At 44.0% G+C, this 18028-nt stretch overlaps 1 protein-coding gene across 6 annotated transcripts in view; it reads left to right on the top strand.

Moving 5' to 3' along the window:
- The window catches only part of BRWD3 (bromodomain and WD repeat domain containing 3), a 286770-nt gene that overhangs the window by 73927 nt on the left and 194815 nt on the right, over positions 1–18028 (top strand). For all 6 annotated transcript variants that reach the window (XM_033944590.1, XM_033944589.1, XM_033944588.1 and 3 more), the window contains 2 exons: positions 6783–6887; positions 14598–14751. In XM_033944590.1, coding sequence (XP_033800481.1) covers positions 6783–6887; positions 14598–14751 — 259 coding nt within the window. The remainder of the gene's footprint in view (positions 1–6782; positions 6888–14597; positions 14752–18028) is intronic.

Here is an 18028-nt window from a genome sequence, read left to right as displayed (position 1 = left end):
TAACCAGTTAGCACTGGTTTAGCATATGAGTCCCTACTGCCTACAAAATAGGTGACAGTAGGAGCTCACGTGAGAATTAGCGTGGGCCATTAATGGAAAAATCTGAAAATCAACCATTTTACTCCTGTGGTAAAAATGGTCTTAGTTTGCAGGAAAGACCCAAGTAAGGATACATTAAGGCCATTTTTTCCCACAACTTAGTAAAAGGGCCTCTTAGACAGCCAAGTGCTTCTAAAGTAGTGAGTGTGCAATTTTTATTTTTCTTCTTTCTAGATTCAGAAATAAACAATGGAGGGCTAAGCAGAATTACTTCAATTCCTCATATAAAACCCTGACTAAAAAAACTAGAGAATGACACGGGGAAAAAATTTATCACCGTTCCCGCCCCGTCCTCATGAGCACATCCCCCTCCCTGCCCCATCCCCATAAGCTCAGTCCCCATCCCCGCAAGCTTGGTCCCCATCCCCGCCCTGCAAACTGTCAGATCCCATCCGCACAAGCCTCAAATAGTTATGATTTTATACTGAACTTATTTTATTAAAGTATAAAAAGAGATAATATTCTGTACAATTGTCATTTTATAAACACAAATAATACAGAGCAAGGATCAACAAAACCCCTGTCTCTCCTGCCTTTCAGAAGTATCCCCTCTACTACTGTGAAAACTGAACAAACCAAATTACTACAGAATGCTACGTAGAAAAATCAAGTTAACAGAATACTTCAGTCACACATGGCAGGAGTAGTGTTAGGGGAGTACAACTAGGACAACTGCCCCCGGTCAGAGAGAGAGCCCGAAGCCAGCTGGAAGCTAAAGAAGCACAGTCTGGGCTTTGCGGTCCCCAGTTATGTCTAATGCCAGCTCTAGCAGGATACATATTTCAAATTTGAAATATTCTAATCACAAAATATAAAATAAATTTATTTTTTTCTACCTTTTGTTGTCTGGTAATTTTATTCTTCAAATCACATTGGTCTCAGGCTTTGGTTTTGGGTTCCTTCTGTCTTCATCATAGTATGTCTGGCTCCTGAAGATAAATTAGGTGCAAGAATTGCTGGGGAGGAGATTCCGAGTCTGACGTAGGCGCAATTTTTTTACCACAGGAGCAAGACTTTTCACCACTCCCATGGGGCGGTAAAAGGTCTTGTTCCCATTCCTGCAGTAAACCAGTTGCAAATGTCTCCATTCCTGCAGATTTACTGTGGTGACCACAGTTTACCGCGGTAAATGGTCCCCGTGTCATTCTCTAAAAAAAAACCCCACACTATTTAAAAACCTGTGCACACTTAAGTTGGTGTAAATCCTGATGGAAATTTTTTTCCCCTTAAATAAGTATTTTGTTCGTAAAATGGGGAGACACGTGTAGATTTGTCACTCTCCTCCCCCCTCCCCAAGCATGCCGAAACCACACTCGCCACACCCCCTTGAAATCTCTGTTTGTTGTGGATCTCTGCATGTAAATACTAGCTTTCTAAAGGCATCATTTTGCATGAGTATGCAGTCTATGTTGACATGCTTCTAAAACAATCTCCTGAAGGTGGAAACTCTCAATTTGGGATATCATTGAGATGTGTTTACTGATAACTCCAGTTTTAAGTAACTAGGTACCTGCCCCCTCAGTTTTTTTTTCTGAAAGCAAATTGCTCAGAAATGTTTCTGCTCTGCAGTTTTATTATTTTGGGGTATTTTTTAAGTGTTTGGTTGGAGGCTTGATGCCCAGAGGTTCCCACATGTTGGGACCTCTGCCTAGGAGAAGACACAGACTCACGCTGTGGAAGACTGCTGCTAGCAGGATCAGCCCTCGGAGACACCTAGCTAGCCAACCTACTTTTGTATTTTTTTAGATCAAGGGCTGTCCCCTGCACAGCTGCTTGCATCTCTGATTTATCAGGAGCTTGAGCACAGGTTGTTTGACTCTGTCCTGGCTTGGCTGGGCTTAATAATGGTCTAGTTATGTGGTCCTCTTCCCCTTCACAGCGTGAGGTTTTCCAGGGGTTGAGGCTCAGTCTGACCTTGGTCCGAATGGCAGCCTGAAGACCAAGTTCATCCGGTGAACTTGTGAGGTAGAGTTCTTCTCCATTTGTCCCAGTGAGTAGGGCTATTATAGCCTACTAGTCTTTAAGCCCGTTACATTAACGGGTGCTAGAACATATGTGTGTGTGTCTGTCTTTCTTTCTTTCTTTCTCTCTCTCTCTCTCCTTAGCCGCTTTCTTTCTTTCTGCCTTTTTTCTTGGCTGTCCATCACCATCCCTTGCCTGCTCCCCCTGTCCATTTTCCCTTCCTTTTACCTCCACTGTGTCCACCACCACCCCTTCACTGCTCTCCTTATGCAGCAGCAGCCCTTCTCCCTTTGTTTTACCTCCCCCCTGTCCAGCAGCACCTGTTTCCTTCTCCCCCTGTCCAACATTAGTCCTCCATTCCTTTTTCTTCACCTCCCCTGACCATCAGCATCTCTTTCCTTCTCCCCCTGTCCAGCAGTAGGCATCCCTTCCTTTTTTATCCTCCCTCCTCCTTCTTATTCCTATGATACTCTTACCTTGCTCTGCCCCTGATCAGAGGTTCCCAACAGCCGCCCAGTTGCACCCATTGGAAAAGTTCCCACTGCCGCATCCCGCACCCCTCCTGACGCGGCTCCCGCTATCCTTTCTGTCTGTCTCTTTCCCTGGCCCCCTTTGCCTGTCTGTCTTTCTGTGTATCTCCCTGCCCCTGTGTCTTTCTTCTTTTCTTTCTGTCTCCCTTCCTCCCTCTGTCTGTCTGTCCAAAGCAGCATTCCATCCCCCTCCATTTCCCTCCCCCCACACCAGTTCCCTGTGTACCTGCCCCTGTGTCTTTCTTATTTTCTTTGTGTTTCCCTTCCTCTCTCTGTCTGTCTGTCCAAAGCAGCATTCCCTCCCTCTCCATTTCCCTCCCCCCCACCAGTTCCCTGTGCAGCAGCATTAGCGTTTCCTCTACCCCCCCTTTCCCTTCCCGCGGTCCGGACTACAAAGGTGGTGATTCCAGCAGCACTTGCATCAGTCTCCACCCGCTGCTTCGGGTCCTTCTACTGCCCTGATTTACTCTGGCACGTCCCTGATGACATCATCAGAGACGCGGCAGAGCAAATCAGGGCAGTAGAAGGGCCCGAAGCAGCGTGAGAAGACTGATGCACACGCTGCTGGAATCGCCATTCAGGCCCGCGGGAAGAGAAAGGGGTGGGCAGCAAAGGAGGAACGGACATCGGCGGCAGCAGGAGGAACGGAGATCGTCGTCTGGCTCCGGCTTGTGGAGGCGATAGGCTGGTGACGTATTAGCACGCATGCGCACTCCTTCGGCCATAGACCTACAGCGCACAGAACACGCAAATAGGAGTGCGCATGCGCAGCTAGCTCTTTATTATATTAGATGGGAAAAAATTGGGGCTCTTCAAAAGTGAAATTTAAAGTTTTCTACAACCAGAGCCAAGGCCTCTCACCTCTAGAACTCCTTTCCCTGCAATTTTTATACTTCAGGGAAGTCCACACAAGCTGTTTTTGGAGCAATTTTACTGGCGGCAGCCATCTTGGATTTTAAACAATCTTTTTTTCTAAAGCCTCCATCTGCCTCAAAACCCCTTAATTTTACTTAAAATCAACAGGGGTGGACTCCTCAGGCTTTCCTACCCCTATATCATACCAGGTTTGCACTGGATGTTTGGCTGAGGAGCATCCATATCCCGTGTGGGGCAGAGCTTGCAGGGGAAGGGTGAGAGCCTCCTCTGAGTTCTCCAGGGCTGGGGATCTGCAGGAGGCCCTTTCCAGAACCCTCTGAAGGTGTATTGGCTAAGCATAGATGCGCAGTTGCCGCAGAACCCAAGAGGCCCAGCAGGGAGACTCGTGGGAGCTGACGGCACCATTCGAGTGATGGCACGGGACCAGGCAGGTGTGCTCGGAGGTCGCGCCTGACTTTCACTTACGCGGTAGATGGGGACTCGCAGATGGGGACTCGGGCAGCCATCCAGGGGGGGAGCCTGCCGGTGCAGCACTGGACCGAGCTGACGGCACCATTTGGGCGGCGGCGCAGGACCAGGCAGGTGCGCTCAGGGCTTGCGCCTGCCTCTCGCTGCCGCGGCAGATGGAGACTCGGGCAGCCGTCCAGCAGGGGAACCTGCCGATGCAGTGTTGGACTGCTAGGATTGCATAAAAGTACCGGGGGGTGGGGGAGGTCGGGAGGTCCTGCAGAATGGTATTGAGGAAGGGGCCCTTCTGCCAGAATTAAATTAATCAGGAGGCTTCCCAGCCTTGCAGAAAAGTACCCTGCAGAAAGATACTGGGGATGGGGGTCCTCCTGCTGGAATTACGATAAATTAATCACTTGTTTAAATGTACAACAAATGTAGAACTGAGGCAAGAGGCCTTGTGTTGAACATGTGAATTGCTTATAAAAAAAAAAGAGGAAATAAAAATGTAAAGGTATCCAAGATGTACATTTTCCAAAGCTGAGCAAGAAACAGAAAGACTTCCCTGCCTGTCCTCTGCCTACTTGCCTGCCACTAGACATTGCCCTGTCCCAGCCTACCACTAGACCACAAGAAGGGATACAAGGTACAGAGCCTGGCAGGGAGGGGGGACAGGGTGCAGAGCCTGGCAAGGAGTGTGGGTTTGGGTACAGAGCCTGGCAGGGAGAATTTGGTTCAGAATGGGTTTTTTTCTTGTTTTCCTCCTCTAAATTTAGGGTGCGTCTTATGGTCAGTTGCGTCTTATGGAGTGAAAAATACAGTACTTTTGTAGGTCTCTTTTGTTTTGGAAATTGCAAAGTGTGGATAAAATGTCTTGCATGTTGAACCGTAACCACCTCCACAGTCACTATGGAGCTACTATCTGTAAAACACTGAAATCTATATTTTTGCCTTTGTGCCCATGTGTTCTGAACTTATTTACCTTGCTTTCTTGTCTCTGTCCTGGAGACACGTCTGTCTTATGAAATCCTATATGCTATTGAGTTCATATGGGAATTGCTTACCTTGGCATTTGCTAGTGATATGCCCAGGCCATAAAACAATTGTTTTGGGGAATTTCTTGATTTTCAGCTGTGTGGGTTCCCTTCCTCCCCCAGTTTGCATCACATGTTCAGTTTAATACAAAATCTTTTAATTTGGTTTAGAACTCTTTAATGCATGCATATCAGTTATATACTCATTAATTCATGTTAATCCATATTAAAACAGTTTTATACATATTAACATTTTTAAGGTGGGCTAATTAATCTAATGCATGCTAATGAATGCACCTAGTTCACGTCTGCCCATAACAGTGCAGTGATGAAATAGTAACTCTGTGGAAAGCCTTAATTAGGTGCCCTTTAACAGAATTGCCTTCCCTGAGTATGAACATGCCCTTCTCCCTGGATATGAAAATGTGTGTTTGTATCTATATAATTCTAAGTATCTGTCTATATGTGTAGATATATATACCTCTGTCATTCTCTGTATTCAGTAAATAGGTGACTTATCTGCTTATCTTTATATAGATTGTAAGCTATACTCTCTGTTTAAGTTTGGATGCAAATCATGTAGTCCTACTTAATCGGATAAAGTTATCCAGATAATACTGATTATTGGCACCGTTTTGCATAACTTTTGGCCCTGACCTTTTTCCATCTAAATGGATATGTTTTGGCCAGACATTGAGCAGTTTGCCTAAATGTTGTGAGACAACCAGCCAATAAATCATTTTGAATTTAAATTTATTTGCATTTATTTTTGCTCACATTTACTCCTTTTGTGTTTTATCCATTTTAGAATACCTGTGCTTAAGAAGTTTCTTCAAAGTTCTGTTTCTACAGAATTTTTTTTGTTGTTGTTAAGTTTATCAGAACTTCTACAGGAAATGTTTACAACTTATGAGCAGGAGTATAAGGCCCAAGGAATGATGTGTTGTTAAGGGGTGTTAGAGAAAGAAAGTGGGGGCAGGGCAGTTGCAGAACAAATTGATGTCGGGGGGCTAAGTTTGCTTTTGGCATCTTCCTTCGCTTTCAAACTTGTATTCACAGACTAACTCAAAAGGGCAGGTAGACATTCTCATTCACTCGATTTGGCATGCCATTTGGTGCTGCCTTGCAACAGCCTTGGGCGGGAATGGGGGAGTGAAGATTTATATCTGCCCATAACCACGGGTAGTGATTGTTATGTGAGCAGATCCTTTCCATGTCTTTGGCTAATTGTGATTCATAGTGAAGTGTCTTGGGGCATTGTCTCTAAATAGGTTAGCTTTTCCAATACCATAATGGTAATGAACCTCACTCTTTAGCCAAGTTCTGTGGATTGAATTCAATCTCTCAGATTTACTACTGTCGTACTTCCATGGTGTCAAAGAAGACGTCCTTCTCTGATTCATGAGGTGTAATATGTACAGGCGACTTATCAAGATGAAAATTGCTTCAAAATAGCTGTTAATTGGGCCTTTTTTTCACTTGCATGATGAGAAATATTGTTGTCACATTTCTTAGTCTTTGACTGCACTTCTTGGTACTTGAGAGTGTTCTCTCTGTCCACACAATGTACAGAATAATCACTTGGCACTGACACTTCTATTATCTGTGCCATTCATCAAGTGCCATTTTATGTGATCCTTATGCTCCACTCTTTCACACAAGATAAATCAAAATGTGCCTGAGAATTTTGCTTCCTGGTGATTTGTTTTGTCATAGGCACAAAGGGGAAAAGCTCCTTGTGGAGTTTAAACTCTCTGTCCTTACAACAAATAAAAGATTCTGAAGAAGCGTTGATTGACAGTTAATTAGAATTTTTCCCCATATTTCTTCTCAGCCTTCGCTTTGTGAGTGGGAGTAGAGATGGCACAGCTCGGATATGGCAGTACCAACAGCAGGAATGGAAGAGTACAGTACTGGATATGAATACCAAAATGACCGGGTGAGCATGTGCCTTGACACTTTGTGTTCTTTGGTGGATCACAGCTCTTACTTCAAGTCTTCCTTTTTTTTTTTTTTCTAAGAATCGCCTGTTTATATAGTGAAGGGATGTAAAAGTAGGCTAGCATACTACAGAGCCTTTTATATAATAAATACTGGTATAATACTATCAAAGATGCCCTAACAAACCACCACCCCTTTGAACCCCTGGTTTAAATGTATCCCTGTTGTCTAGTGCATCGCCCCACTTTCAGTGGTTTAAAAAAAACACAAAACAACACTTTCTCTGTTGCATCCCCAACCTCTCCCTAGTCCAGGGGTCGGCAACCTGCGACTCGCGAGCAACATGTAGCTCTTTCACCATATGACTGCGGCTCTTCTCTTGCTTCAACGAGTTAGCGGCAGCGATTATTACAACTGCCAGCTGCTAACCCAGAAGCCTCTCCTCCTCTGCGTCCCGCCTTCTGTCAGAACTTCCTGTTTCTGCCTGGGTGGGATGCGACAGAGGAGAGGCTTCTGGGCTAGTGGCAGTCAGCTGTAGGAATTGCTGCTGACCCATTGAAGCAACAAAGAGCATAATATTTGTGTTGGGGGTGAAGGAAATATGTTGCAGGAGTGGTGAGAAAGGGAGAAGTAGTCATAAGGGTGGAGGGGAGAGAGGGAGATATGGGCAATAGGGGTGGATGGGAGGGAGAAAGGGAGAAAAAGACATGAAAACATTTTGTGGAAATAGTGTCAAAGATCTCATTAAATTGTTTTTCTTTATTTTCTGTAAGTACTTGAAGTTCTGTACGTACTTGAAGTTCTCTAAGTTGTGTTAAATGCATATACAGTATGCCCATATTGTATTAAAAACTGTTATCTCAAACCCCCTTCTCTAACCATTGCGGCTTTTTTGTAAATTTTGGATCAAACATTTAGGAAAAAATGGCCCTTTGCTTTAAAAATGTTGCTGAATCCTGCCCTGGTTCATACCTTAAAGGAGGCAGGAGTGGTGCCCACTCGCTCCTGCCTCTGATGCTGCCATCTTGAAAAATAGCAGCATCCAGCAGGGCATGATGCATCCTGGGATGCACTGGACAAAGTCATTCTACAATATGAGGGAATTTTTCCCTTATTAGGTAGTTGGGCAGTTTATTTTTATTTATTTATTTATTTTTACAATGAGGGGTGGTGGGGTGCATTTAAGTCAGGGTTTGAAGGACTAGTTTGTCAGGACATGGGTTAGAGGAGGTCGTCCCCTTTTTTGTCAGTGTCTGAGCCAGTCATCACTCAGGCTCTGACAAGAAACATAATATTTTACAGTGAGCTGTGGACTGTTGTCATGACTTTAATGCAGTTGTATTTTGCATGCTTATTGCATGCTATGGTAGTAGTTTAGAGTGCTAATTTTACAGTAGAGCTGTGGCTCTAGCATGAGACTTTCTGTACTGACCACTGTTTGTTGCTGTACAAATTACTATCTTAAACCTAATCACAATAGTTTTGGATAATTTAGATTCAACTGGATATTCATCCGCAACATTAACTGATTTGGTAGAGCTGAACATCCAGAGTTTACCAGTCAACTTGGCTGCCTTTTGGTATCTATCCCTAAGTCCTTGATTTTACAGAATGTTTGAGATTGGGATAAATGTCTGAATATTCAGAGAGATTCATTTCAGGGCATTTTTTCTTTGTAGTCTGCTAAAAAAAAGAACGAACCTACTAGCTCTTTAAAGTTTGGCTAGGACTTACTAAATTAACCTTGACTCTGTATTATGGACCATATTCTATAAATAGCACCTTAACTTAGACGCCCTACTGGCTTGCAAGTTAAGTGCAAAACGTCATTTAAAAAGACTTATTAAAAAAATTCAAGATGCCTACTGGCACCTAAAAAATGGCACCTGCATCGCACCTACGGAGGCACTTTGCAACACCTAATGCCACTGTAGGCGTGGCTAATGCCGGAAGTGGCATTAGGCATCATAAAGCACCTTGGCATGATTCACATGGAAGGTAGGCACTGTAAATGTTGGCTTTGCTAACCCTGGCCTACTTTTCTGGCATCTACCTTTTCCGAAGGCATGATTCTATGGCGCCGTTGCATGATTGACACGTAATCGGCGGCCGTTTTTAAGGTGGCCGCTGCTGTTGGCATCGTATATAGACTCTGGGCCTGTATGTTTGTCTCTGTGTTTGTAATCCGCTATTTTAGAAGTCTATGTTAGGAATTTAGACTATTTTTTATTTTGCACTATATGTTTACCTCTATGTAGGGATAATACCAATTGTAACCTGCCTCGAACTCCACTTGGCAAGGATTTGGTAAAATATAAAATATATTTCCATAGCAAAGCAGCAGATGAATCCAGACTAGTGGGGTATAGCTCACATCGACCAGCAGGTGGAGATAGAGAACTGATTAACAGTTGGCCTTAAAGCCTGGTGTTCCGTCTGTTGATTCAGTTTTGCTCTATCTCCCAGCAGGGACTGAGCTAGCCCTCTAGCTCTTGGATTCTGATGCTGACGGAGATATTGGTGTTCGGTGGACTTCCTCTGTTGAGACTCTGTCTCTTCAGTAGGATAGGGGTGCCTGGCTGAGTGGTGCCGGCTTTAGGAGTTACACCTGGGCCCCCCCAGGTCCCTACTCCACCCTCCCCTCCGGGTGATTGAGGGTTGTGTTTGTCCTGCAGGAGTCTTCTTTCTTCTCCATTCCAGTAAAAAAAAAAAAAAAAAAAAAAGAATCGACTTCCTGTTTCTGGCTGAGCTTGGCCATCTGTGCTTTGCTGCCAGTACACTTACCAGCTGTGTCCTGGCGTCTCGGATCGCGGGAGCAGAGGGGTGAGTGTTTTCCCTGCCTCGGGGCTTGGGTGTCGCGGTCCCGACTGTTGGGGCGGTTGGGGGCGGAGTCGGGAGTCGGCGGCGTTTGCCGCGTGTGAAAAAAAAAAAAAAAAAAAAAAAAAAAAAAGAGCAGCCGCGCTGAAAACGCGGCATGGCAACGGAGGCCGGTCAGAGGTGTTCGCGCTGTGGAGCGCGCAGGACACCGTCGGGCCTGTGCTCGGCCGAGTGTGAGCTGGCTCTGGCTGAAGGGGCCAGCATGGGATCTGAAACTCGTCCTTGGGAAGTTGCAGGGGGCACCTTTTGAGCCCCTATCAGCGGCCACGTTGAAAGATGTCACACTGAAAACAGTTTTTTTGGTGGCGATGGCTTCAGCAAGGCGAGTCTCGGAGCTGCAGGCGCTTTCGTGCAGAGAACCCTTTTTGCGTTTTTCGGAGACGGGGGTGTCGGTGCGTACGGTGCCGTCCTTCCTGCCGAAGGTTATTTCTTCTTTTCATGTGAACCAGAGTTTGTTCCTGCCTTCCTTTCGGAGGGAGGATTGGGGGAAACGTTTTGGGTCTTTACGGCTGCTAGATGTACGCCGTATGCTTCTCCATTATTTGGAAGTGACGAATGATTTTCGTCGGTCGGACCATCTCTTTGTAGCTTTCGCGGGTAAGAACAAAGGGGGGGGCGGCGTCTAAAGCGTCCATTGCGCGTTGGGTTAAGGACGCTATTGCTTCGGCGTATGTGTTGTCCGGGAAGAAGGTACCGGAACACCTTCATGCTCATTCCACTCGGGCTTTGGCGGCCTCTTGGGCGGAGTCCGGGGGGATGTCTTTAGAGAAAATTTGCCGAGCGGCCACTTGGTCGTCGACAAATACTTTTTCACAGCATTATCGTTTAGATGTGGCGGCCCGTGCAGAGGCGAGTTTTGGCGCGGCAGTGCTGACAGAGGCGGCATTGGCGTCCCACCCAGTTTGAGTTTGCTTTGCTACATCCCACTAGTCTGGATTCATCTGCTGCTTTGCTATGGAAGGTAAAATTATGGTCTTACCTGTTAATTTTCTTTCCTTTAGAAGCAGCAGATGAATCCAGAGCCCCTCCCCAAAGGCACTGGTTGTGTGTAGGGTGTTTAGTTGATTAGGTTTGTTGGGGCTATGGTTGGTAAGTGTATTATTTCATTACTGAAAAAAAAAAAAAAAACAAAAAACAAAAGAAGGTACAAGAGAGATACATGTGCTCAGATTAAGAAGAGAAAGACACATTTTCTACTGGAATGGAGTTTTGTTGCGGCTCATTCTCCTGGCGGGATGCTTGGGCAGAGTGCATAACTGAATCAACAGACGGAACACCAGGCTTTAAGGCCAACTGTTAATCAGTTCTCTATCTCCACCTGCTGGTCGATGTGAGCTATACCCCACTAGTCTGGATTCATCTGCTGCTTCTAAAGGAAAGAAAATTAACAGGTAAGACCATAATTTTACCATATATCTGGGCAAGTAGTATGCACCAAAGTGAAGAGTTAAGGGGTTGCATCTATTTCCTAGAATTGCAAGCTGAGAGTTTTAAAATTATCAGTGCTATATGCTATGTACTGGTATTGGAAGGGCAGCTTAGCATTTAGATCTGCACAGTTTGATAGTTGGAGTAAAAGCTCATACATCTGGGTCTCCATGGGAACCACAGACCTCTGGAAAAGGCTATGGACTTAGGACAGGAGTTCCAGCAGTTTCCAGAAGCCTAAGAAAAAACATTGAGAAGACAAGCCAGTTTTTGGACTTCCTGGAAAGTAGTCTCAGTTTTGTGACCTCACTCCAGAGGAGATTTAAGGACTGGATTTAGGCAGTAAATTAGCTTTTGGTCAGACCACACCAACTGATCAGTATAAGATCTGATTGAGAGGTTTGGCTTCTGTTAAATCATATCTTGGACTGTGTTCTGAAAGCAACAGTTCACTGTTTAAGAGTGTGCCTCTTCCTTGTTCTAAGAAGAAAGAGTTGTTGTCTGCATTATTCTGAGGATGGAGTGAAAGTCTGGTGCTGTGGGATCCTATTCCATGAATGAGTCCCAGCTCTGGTCCTTAGAAATAAAATTAGCTTTGTGTGCCCTTTGCCAGCATCCAGGAGTAACAGGGGGTTATATATAATATAACATAACAAATTATGTTCTCCATCAGAATAATTATAACATAATAAATTTTCACCCTTTATCTTTTTTTTCCCCAATTCTTTATTCATTTTAAAATCGAACAAGTGCACATCAATATATCATAAATTGATTCCAATATAGCACTTAAAATCTAACACATATAATCTAATAGACCAACAAAGATAAAAACCCTACCCACTCACCCTTCATCATTTATTTTATATAAAATATATTATACTATTATTATAAACATAATTATAAAATTTCCTCCCTAAATCCTCCCTCCCCCCTGAGTGTGCATATAGTAAATCTACACAGAGGAAGAAAAATGATGCCTATTCACTACAATACTTTTCACCCTTTATCTTAAAGCACTGTGGTGCAAGGAAAAACTTCAGAAATGTCATCGAATGCTGTTGTCTATTAGACAGTAGTAGGCATTCAGGAGCTGAAATCATTACCAGTCAGAAAAACCTTCCTTTCTTTATTACCCTCCATAATTTTTTTATAATTCAATGCTTTCTCCTTTTTAGTGCTTTACTATACTTTTATATTTGTAAATTAGAAAAGTAGCAACTTAACTTGGGTGACTCCTGCTCAATGGAGCTTGCTCATTTCACTTGAGCTTCTCCAGAAGCAACCGTTTTAAAATGGCATGCACAGTGGCACAATCTTTTCGTGATGCAACAAAGAAAAGTTGTAGCAGTAGGAGATGTGCGATGGCTGCTTCTGAACAAGCTCAAGTGAAATAAACAAGCTCCATTGAGCAGGAGTCACCCAAGTTAATTTGCAACTCTTTTACATTTAAACTAAATTAATTTATGAACATAAGAAGTGCCGCTGCTGGGTCAGACCAGTGGTCCATCATACCCAGCAGTCCGCTCACGCGGCGGCCCTCTGGTCAACGACCAGCACCCTAACTGAGACTAACCCTACCAGCGCACGTTCCTACTTTGTATTGAATCCCTAGAGGGTGTTTTCCCCTATGACAGACTCCGGAAGAGGTTCCAGTTTTCCACCACTCTGGGTGAAGAAGAATTTCCTTACTTTTGTATGGAATCTATCCCCTTTCAACTTTAGAGAGTGCCCTCTCATTCTCCCTACCTTGGAGAGGGTGAACAACCTGTCCTTATCAGTACCTTGAATGTTTCGATCATATGCCCTCTCAATCTCCTCTGTTCGAGAGAGAAGAGGCCCAGTTTCTCTAATCTTTCGCTGTACAATATCGAGCATGTATGGTTGGAGCATGTATGGTTGGGCAGACTGGATGGACCACTTGGGTCTTTATCTGCCGTCATTTACTATGTTACTATGTTTAATTTACAAATATATAAGTATAGTAAAGCACTAAAAAGAGTAATCATTGAATTATAAAAAAGTAAAGAAGGGTACTAAAGAAGGAAAGGTTTTTCTGACATGATGGTTTCATCAACTGAATGCTAACTATTGCCTAATAGACAACAGCTTTCAGTGAAATTTCTGAAATCTTTTCCTTCCCCCTCAAACAAACAAAAGTTTCAAGTTTAATAGTTCATTTGATTAATCGCTTAATCGTAATTCTAAGCGATGTACAATTTAAAATACATTCAAAGGGAAACAAACATTACACACTTTAAATAATAGCATTAAATTAAAAATAGTCCAATATACGCATAACAAAAGGTAATGAAGGGAAGTGAAATACAATTCATGATAGAAAAGCAGAACAAAAAAAGGGAAAACACATGAGGGGAATGAGTAATGAAAAAAAACAAACAAACAATAGTCACTAAATAATAGATTAAATATCAAAAGCATCTTTAAAAAGAAATGTTTTTAGAATACTTTTCAATTTTTCCAGATCATGTTCATTTCGTAGGTAAATTGGAAGAGCATTCCAAATCTGTGGAGCAGTTACAGAAAAAATAAACTGCCGTCTTGTGCTAATAATCTTGAGCGAAGGAATAGTCAGTAAATTTTGATCGTTGGATCTTAAGGTTCTCCAAGGATAGTACGGGATTAGTAGTTTGTATATAAATGCCGGTGTTTTATTGAGAAGAGTTTTGAAAGTGAGCAAGCAAAGTTTATATGTTATTCGATGAGTGATTGGAAGCCAATGTGCATCTTTCAAAAGAGGTGTAACATGATCAAATTTCCTGGATTTGGTTATAAGCTTAATAGAAACGTTTTGAATGATTTGAAGGCGTTTAATTTCATTCAATGATATTCCTTTAAAAAGTGCGTTGCAGTAATCTAGTTTGGAAATCACCAAGGAGTGAATGAGAATGTTCAATGATTTCGGACATAGAAATTTTGAAATTGCTCGAATCTTACGTAAAAACCAACCAAAAATTACAGTGCATGTAAGAAAGGTGAAGGGTGAAAATTTATTATGTGATTGGACATAATAATTCTGCTAAAAAATGACACTTGAGCTGTTCTGGGCTGTGGAGATTTGTTCCTTTGCATGGTCTGTTTTTCATATAATTGAGGCTCAAACTATCAGGGCTGACCTAATGGACTGTGCTTTTTGAAAGGGATGCAGTGTCTGGGGAAGAAACTACAAATTGTGGTGCTCTCAGTAAAATATGTACCCTTCCCTTCGGCAGCAGGTACTTCTGGTAAGCAATAGCTGGAGGCCATGATTACTTTCTTAGCATCATTCTCAGTTCCTACCTGGCTGAGAGCAGAAACTGAACCCAGGACTCCCATGGGATAACACATAATTCTACCATTGGGCCTATAACTCAGCATTGCTAAATAAATTTTCTTGTTCTAGGAATAGCCTGGTGTCTGTGGAGGACAAGGTGATTAAGCTTAAGGTAACTATGGTTGCCTGGGACCGCTGTGACACAAGTGTCATCACTGCAGTCAACAATTTCCTTTTGAAAGTGTGGAACTCGTGCACTGGGCAACTTCTTCATATCTTATCCGTGAGTTACTAAACTTCAAACTTGTATAACTTCTATAAATTCAAGAATGACAAGAGAACATAAATATATATGTTTTTGTAAACCACCTTTGTACTATTGATCAAGCCAATTGTTATTCTTAAGACAAAACAGGCAGCATATTCTCAAATGTGGGTGATGTCATCCACAGAGCCCCTGCATGGACAGTGAAAAGTGTAGTATCACTTTAAGCTTTGTCGAGCTTTTAGACTGCCTGCACAGCTTTTAGACTGCCTGCACCGTGCATGCGCGAATGCCTTCCCGCCCGACGCCAACTCGCGAGGTCGTCGGTTTTTCATTTTCTGTGGAGTGAAGAAGTATCTCTTGTTTCTCTGCCGAGTTGCCTTCCCATTTAAATTTTTTTTATGAACTTTCTCAGATATTTTAGATAATACGAGAAAACATTGAGGTTTTTTTCCTCATGTTTTTTTGATATTGGTGACCATTTTTTCTAGAAATATCTCTATTGCTTCCAAAGAAAATTCTATTCAGCACTTTAACTTAGCAGACACATTGCCTCTTTTAGTTTAGTTGGGTCATACTCATGGTATTGCCTTACCTTCAGTTGATGTTACTGGCTCAGGAATAATTTATTTGATAATTTGGGATAACGCTTGGCTGGTCGGTACTTGGACGATCAAAAAGATAGATCGTCCAAGTACCGATAATCAAAGCTGGATTTAAAAGTATCTAAAACCAGCTTAGGCCTTTACCCTGCCTCTGAACGCCTAGAACGAAAAGAGGCATTTTTGGAGGAGGGGAAAGGGCAGGAGGTGGGCTGACCTAGACTTAAGTATAACCAAAAGTTTAACGAGACTGCCCAGACAGAACTTATACGTTTTGACTTAGACCAAGTCAAAACAGATATAAGTTCCGAATAGGGGCCACTGAGCTGATTGCGGCTGCTGTGCCTCCCCCCCCCCCACTCACCTCACGATTACCGGAAGGAGAGATGCCTATTAACCCCCCCCTGAACAGCTGACCGGCAGAAGGGAGCCCAAGCTCTCCTGACGGCACCCATCCCCCTCCTGACAAACCTGATCCCATGCCCTCCTGCCAACACCGACACCCCCTGCGAAAAACCGGCATGAGGGATCCCATGCCCTCCTGCCGAAAAGCACTTCCCCCACTATCCTGGACTCCGCCCCACTAACCTGAAAGTTGGCCGGCTGGGTCTTCTGTCCATCAGGCAGGCCCACCATCCTTGGAATGGTGGGCCTGCCCCTTCCCAGTGTATTGTGGAATGCCTAGAGCCTCATTGGCCCAGGCACCTAGTTTTTTTTTCAGAATGGACATTTCCCTGTTGTCTACTTTCAGCATCTAGTGATTTAGGCCAAAAGGGGACTTAGATGTGTTTTTTGATTGCCTCTCTAAGCCTCTATGCCATTTTAGTTTTATACTCCATAGCAGGGGTAGAGAACTCCGGTCCTTGAGAGCCGTATTCCAGTCGGGTTTTCAGGATTTCCCCAATTAATATGCATGCGATTTATTTGCATGCACTGCTTTCAATACATATTCATTGGGGAAATCCTGAAAACCCGACTGGAATATGGCTCTCGAGGACCGGAGTTCCCTACCCCTGCTCCATAGTATCGTCTTTTCTAGGACAGTTCCTACTTTTTATCCTCTAAAGCAATTATTTTCAAGAAATTCATGCTTTTGTTTGATTACGAAATTCTTTTCCCTTTTCATTCGTATCTACTCACGGATAGGACTGGTTTCAATTCTTCATTGAGTCGGCTGTTTCATATACAGTGGTACCTCGGTTTACGAGTGCACCGATTTGCGAGTGTTTTGCAAGACGAGCAAAACATTTGCAAAATCGGTGCCTCGGAAACTGAGCATGGCTCGATTTACGAGCACCCCCCCTGGGATCCGGCACCCCCCCCGCCACGATTGGGCACCCCCCCCGCCACGATCCAACCCCCCCGCCACGATTGGGCACCCCCCACCATGATCCGACCCCCCCCCCCGACACAATTGGGCACCCCCTGCCGCTTCTTACCCTCATCTGGGCACTCTTGAAAATCGGCCTTCTCCTCTGCTGGGCCTTGAGCATCTGAGCATGCTCAAGGCCTGCGAGTTCACGTTCTGAACGTGAATGTGAACTCGCAGGCAGGCCCAGCAGAGGAGGAGGCCGATTTTCAAGAGTGCCCAGATGAGGGTAAGAAGCGGCAGGGGGTGCCCAATTGTGTCGGGGGGGGGGGTCGGATTGTGGCGGGGGGGTGCCGGTTCGAGGCAGGGGGTGTGCCGGATCGCAGGGGGGGTGCCTTCGAGGGGAGCAATGCCGGTTCTCGGGGGGGGGGGGGGAACGCATCAAAGCGAGTTTCCATTATTTCCTATGGGGAAACTCGCTTTGATAAACGAGCATTTTGGATTACGAGCATGCTCCTGGAACGGATTATGCTCGTAATCCAAGGTATCACTGTAGGTGCATTAGCCTGTAGTTCTCTTATTTTTTTTTAAAAATCTTTTTGGCATCTTCATCACCTATATTTAGATTCAACTGACTCTTGGAGGTCGTTTATTATATTTTAACCTCCATGCATATAGGTTTTCTCGGAATCTTCCATTTACCTCTAGTAGAGCATGGAGTTTTCTCTATTCTTTTTTTCCATTAAGTTCCTTCCCTTGCCTCCATGCTCTTGTATCAGACATTAGGTTTAGATTTTTGCGAGGCAACTTTAATTTTTTAATGTTTCTTGGAACCCAACTCTTCTTTCATCCTTTTTATTGAAGCTAGGGAGTCCCATATGTGAGAATATGCTGCCTGCTTGTCTAAGGATAAAGCGCAGTTACATACCATAACAGGTGTTATCCTGGGACAGTAGGCAGATATTCTCACAACCCGCCCACGTCTCCTAGTTGGCTTCTTCGCTTGGGCATAGAACTGATGACCTTGCGAGTTGGCATCAGGTGGTGAAGGCACTCGCACAAACACGGTGCGGGAAGTCTAAAAACTTGATAAAGCTTAAAGTGATACTATACTTTTCACTGTCCATGCCGGGGCTCTGTGCATCCACATCACCCACATGTGAAAATATCTGTCTGCTGTCCCAGGATACCACCTGTTATGGTAAGTAACTGTACTATAGTCAAATTGCATAGAAAAATAAACTCATACCGTCTGATATTCAGTAGTACTTAATTGGCAGAGAACAACCCCTGGCCAGCTAAGTGTCGATTTTCAACAGAAGTATCTTCTGTTCAATATCCTATTTGGCAGATTGTCCAGTAACCAGCTATGTTGAGCGATATA

Source organism: Geotrypetes seraphini, chromosome 5, assembly GCF_902459505.1.
Source record: "Geotrypetes seraphini chromosome 5, aGeoSer1.1, whole genome shotgun sequence".
Lineage (NCBI taxonomy): Eukaryota > Metazoa > Chordata > Amphibia > Gymnophiona > Dermophiidae > Geotrypetes > Geotrypetes seraphini.
The sequence above is the reverse complement of the archived record's forward strand: the minus strand, read 5'-3'. Positions and strand labels throughout refer to the sequence as shown.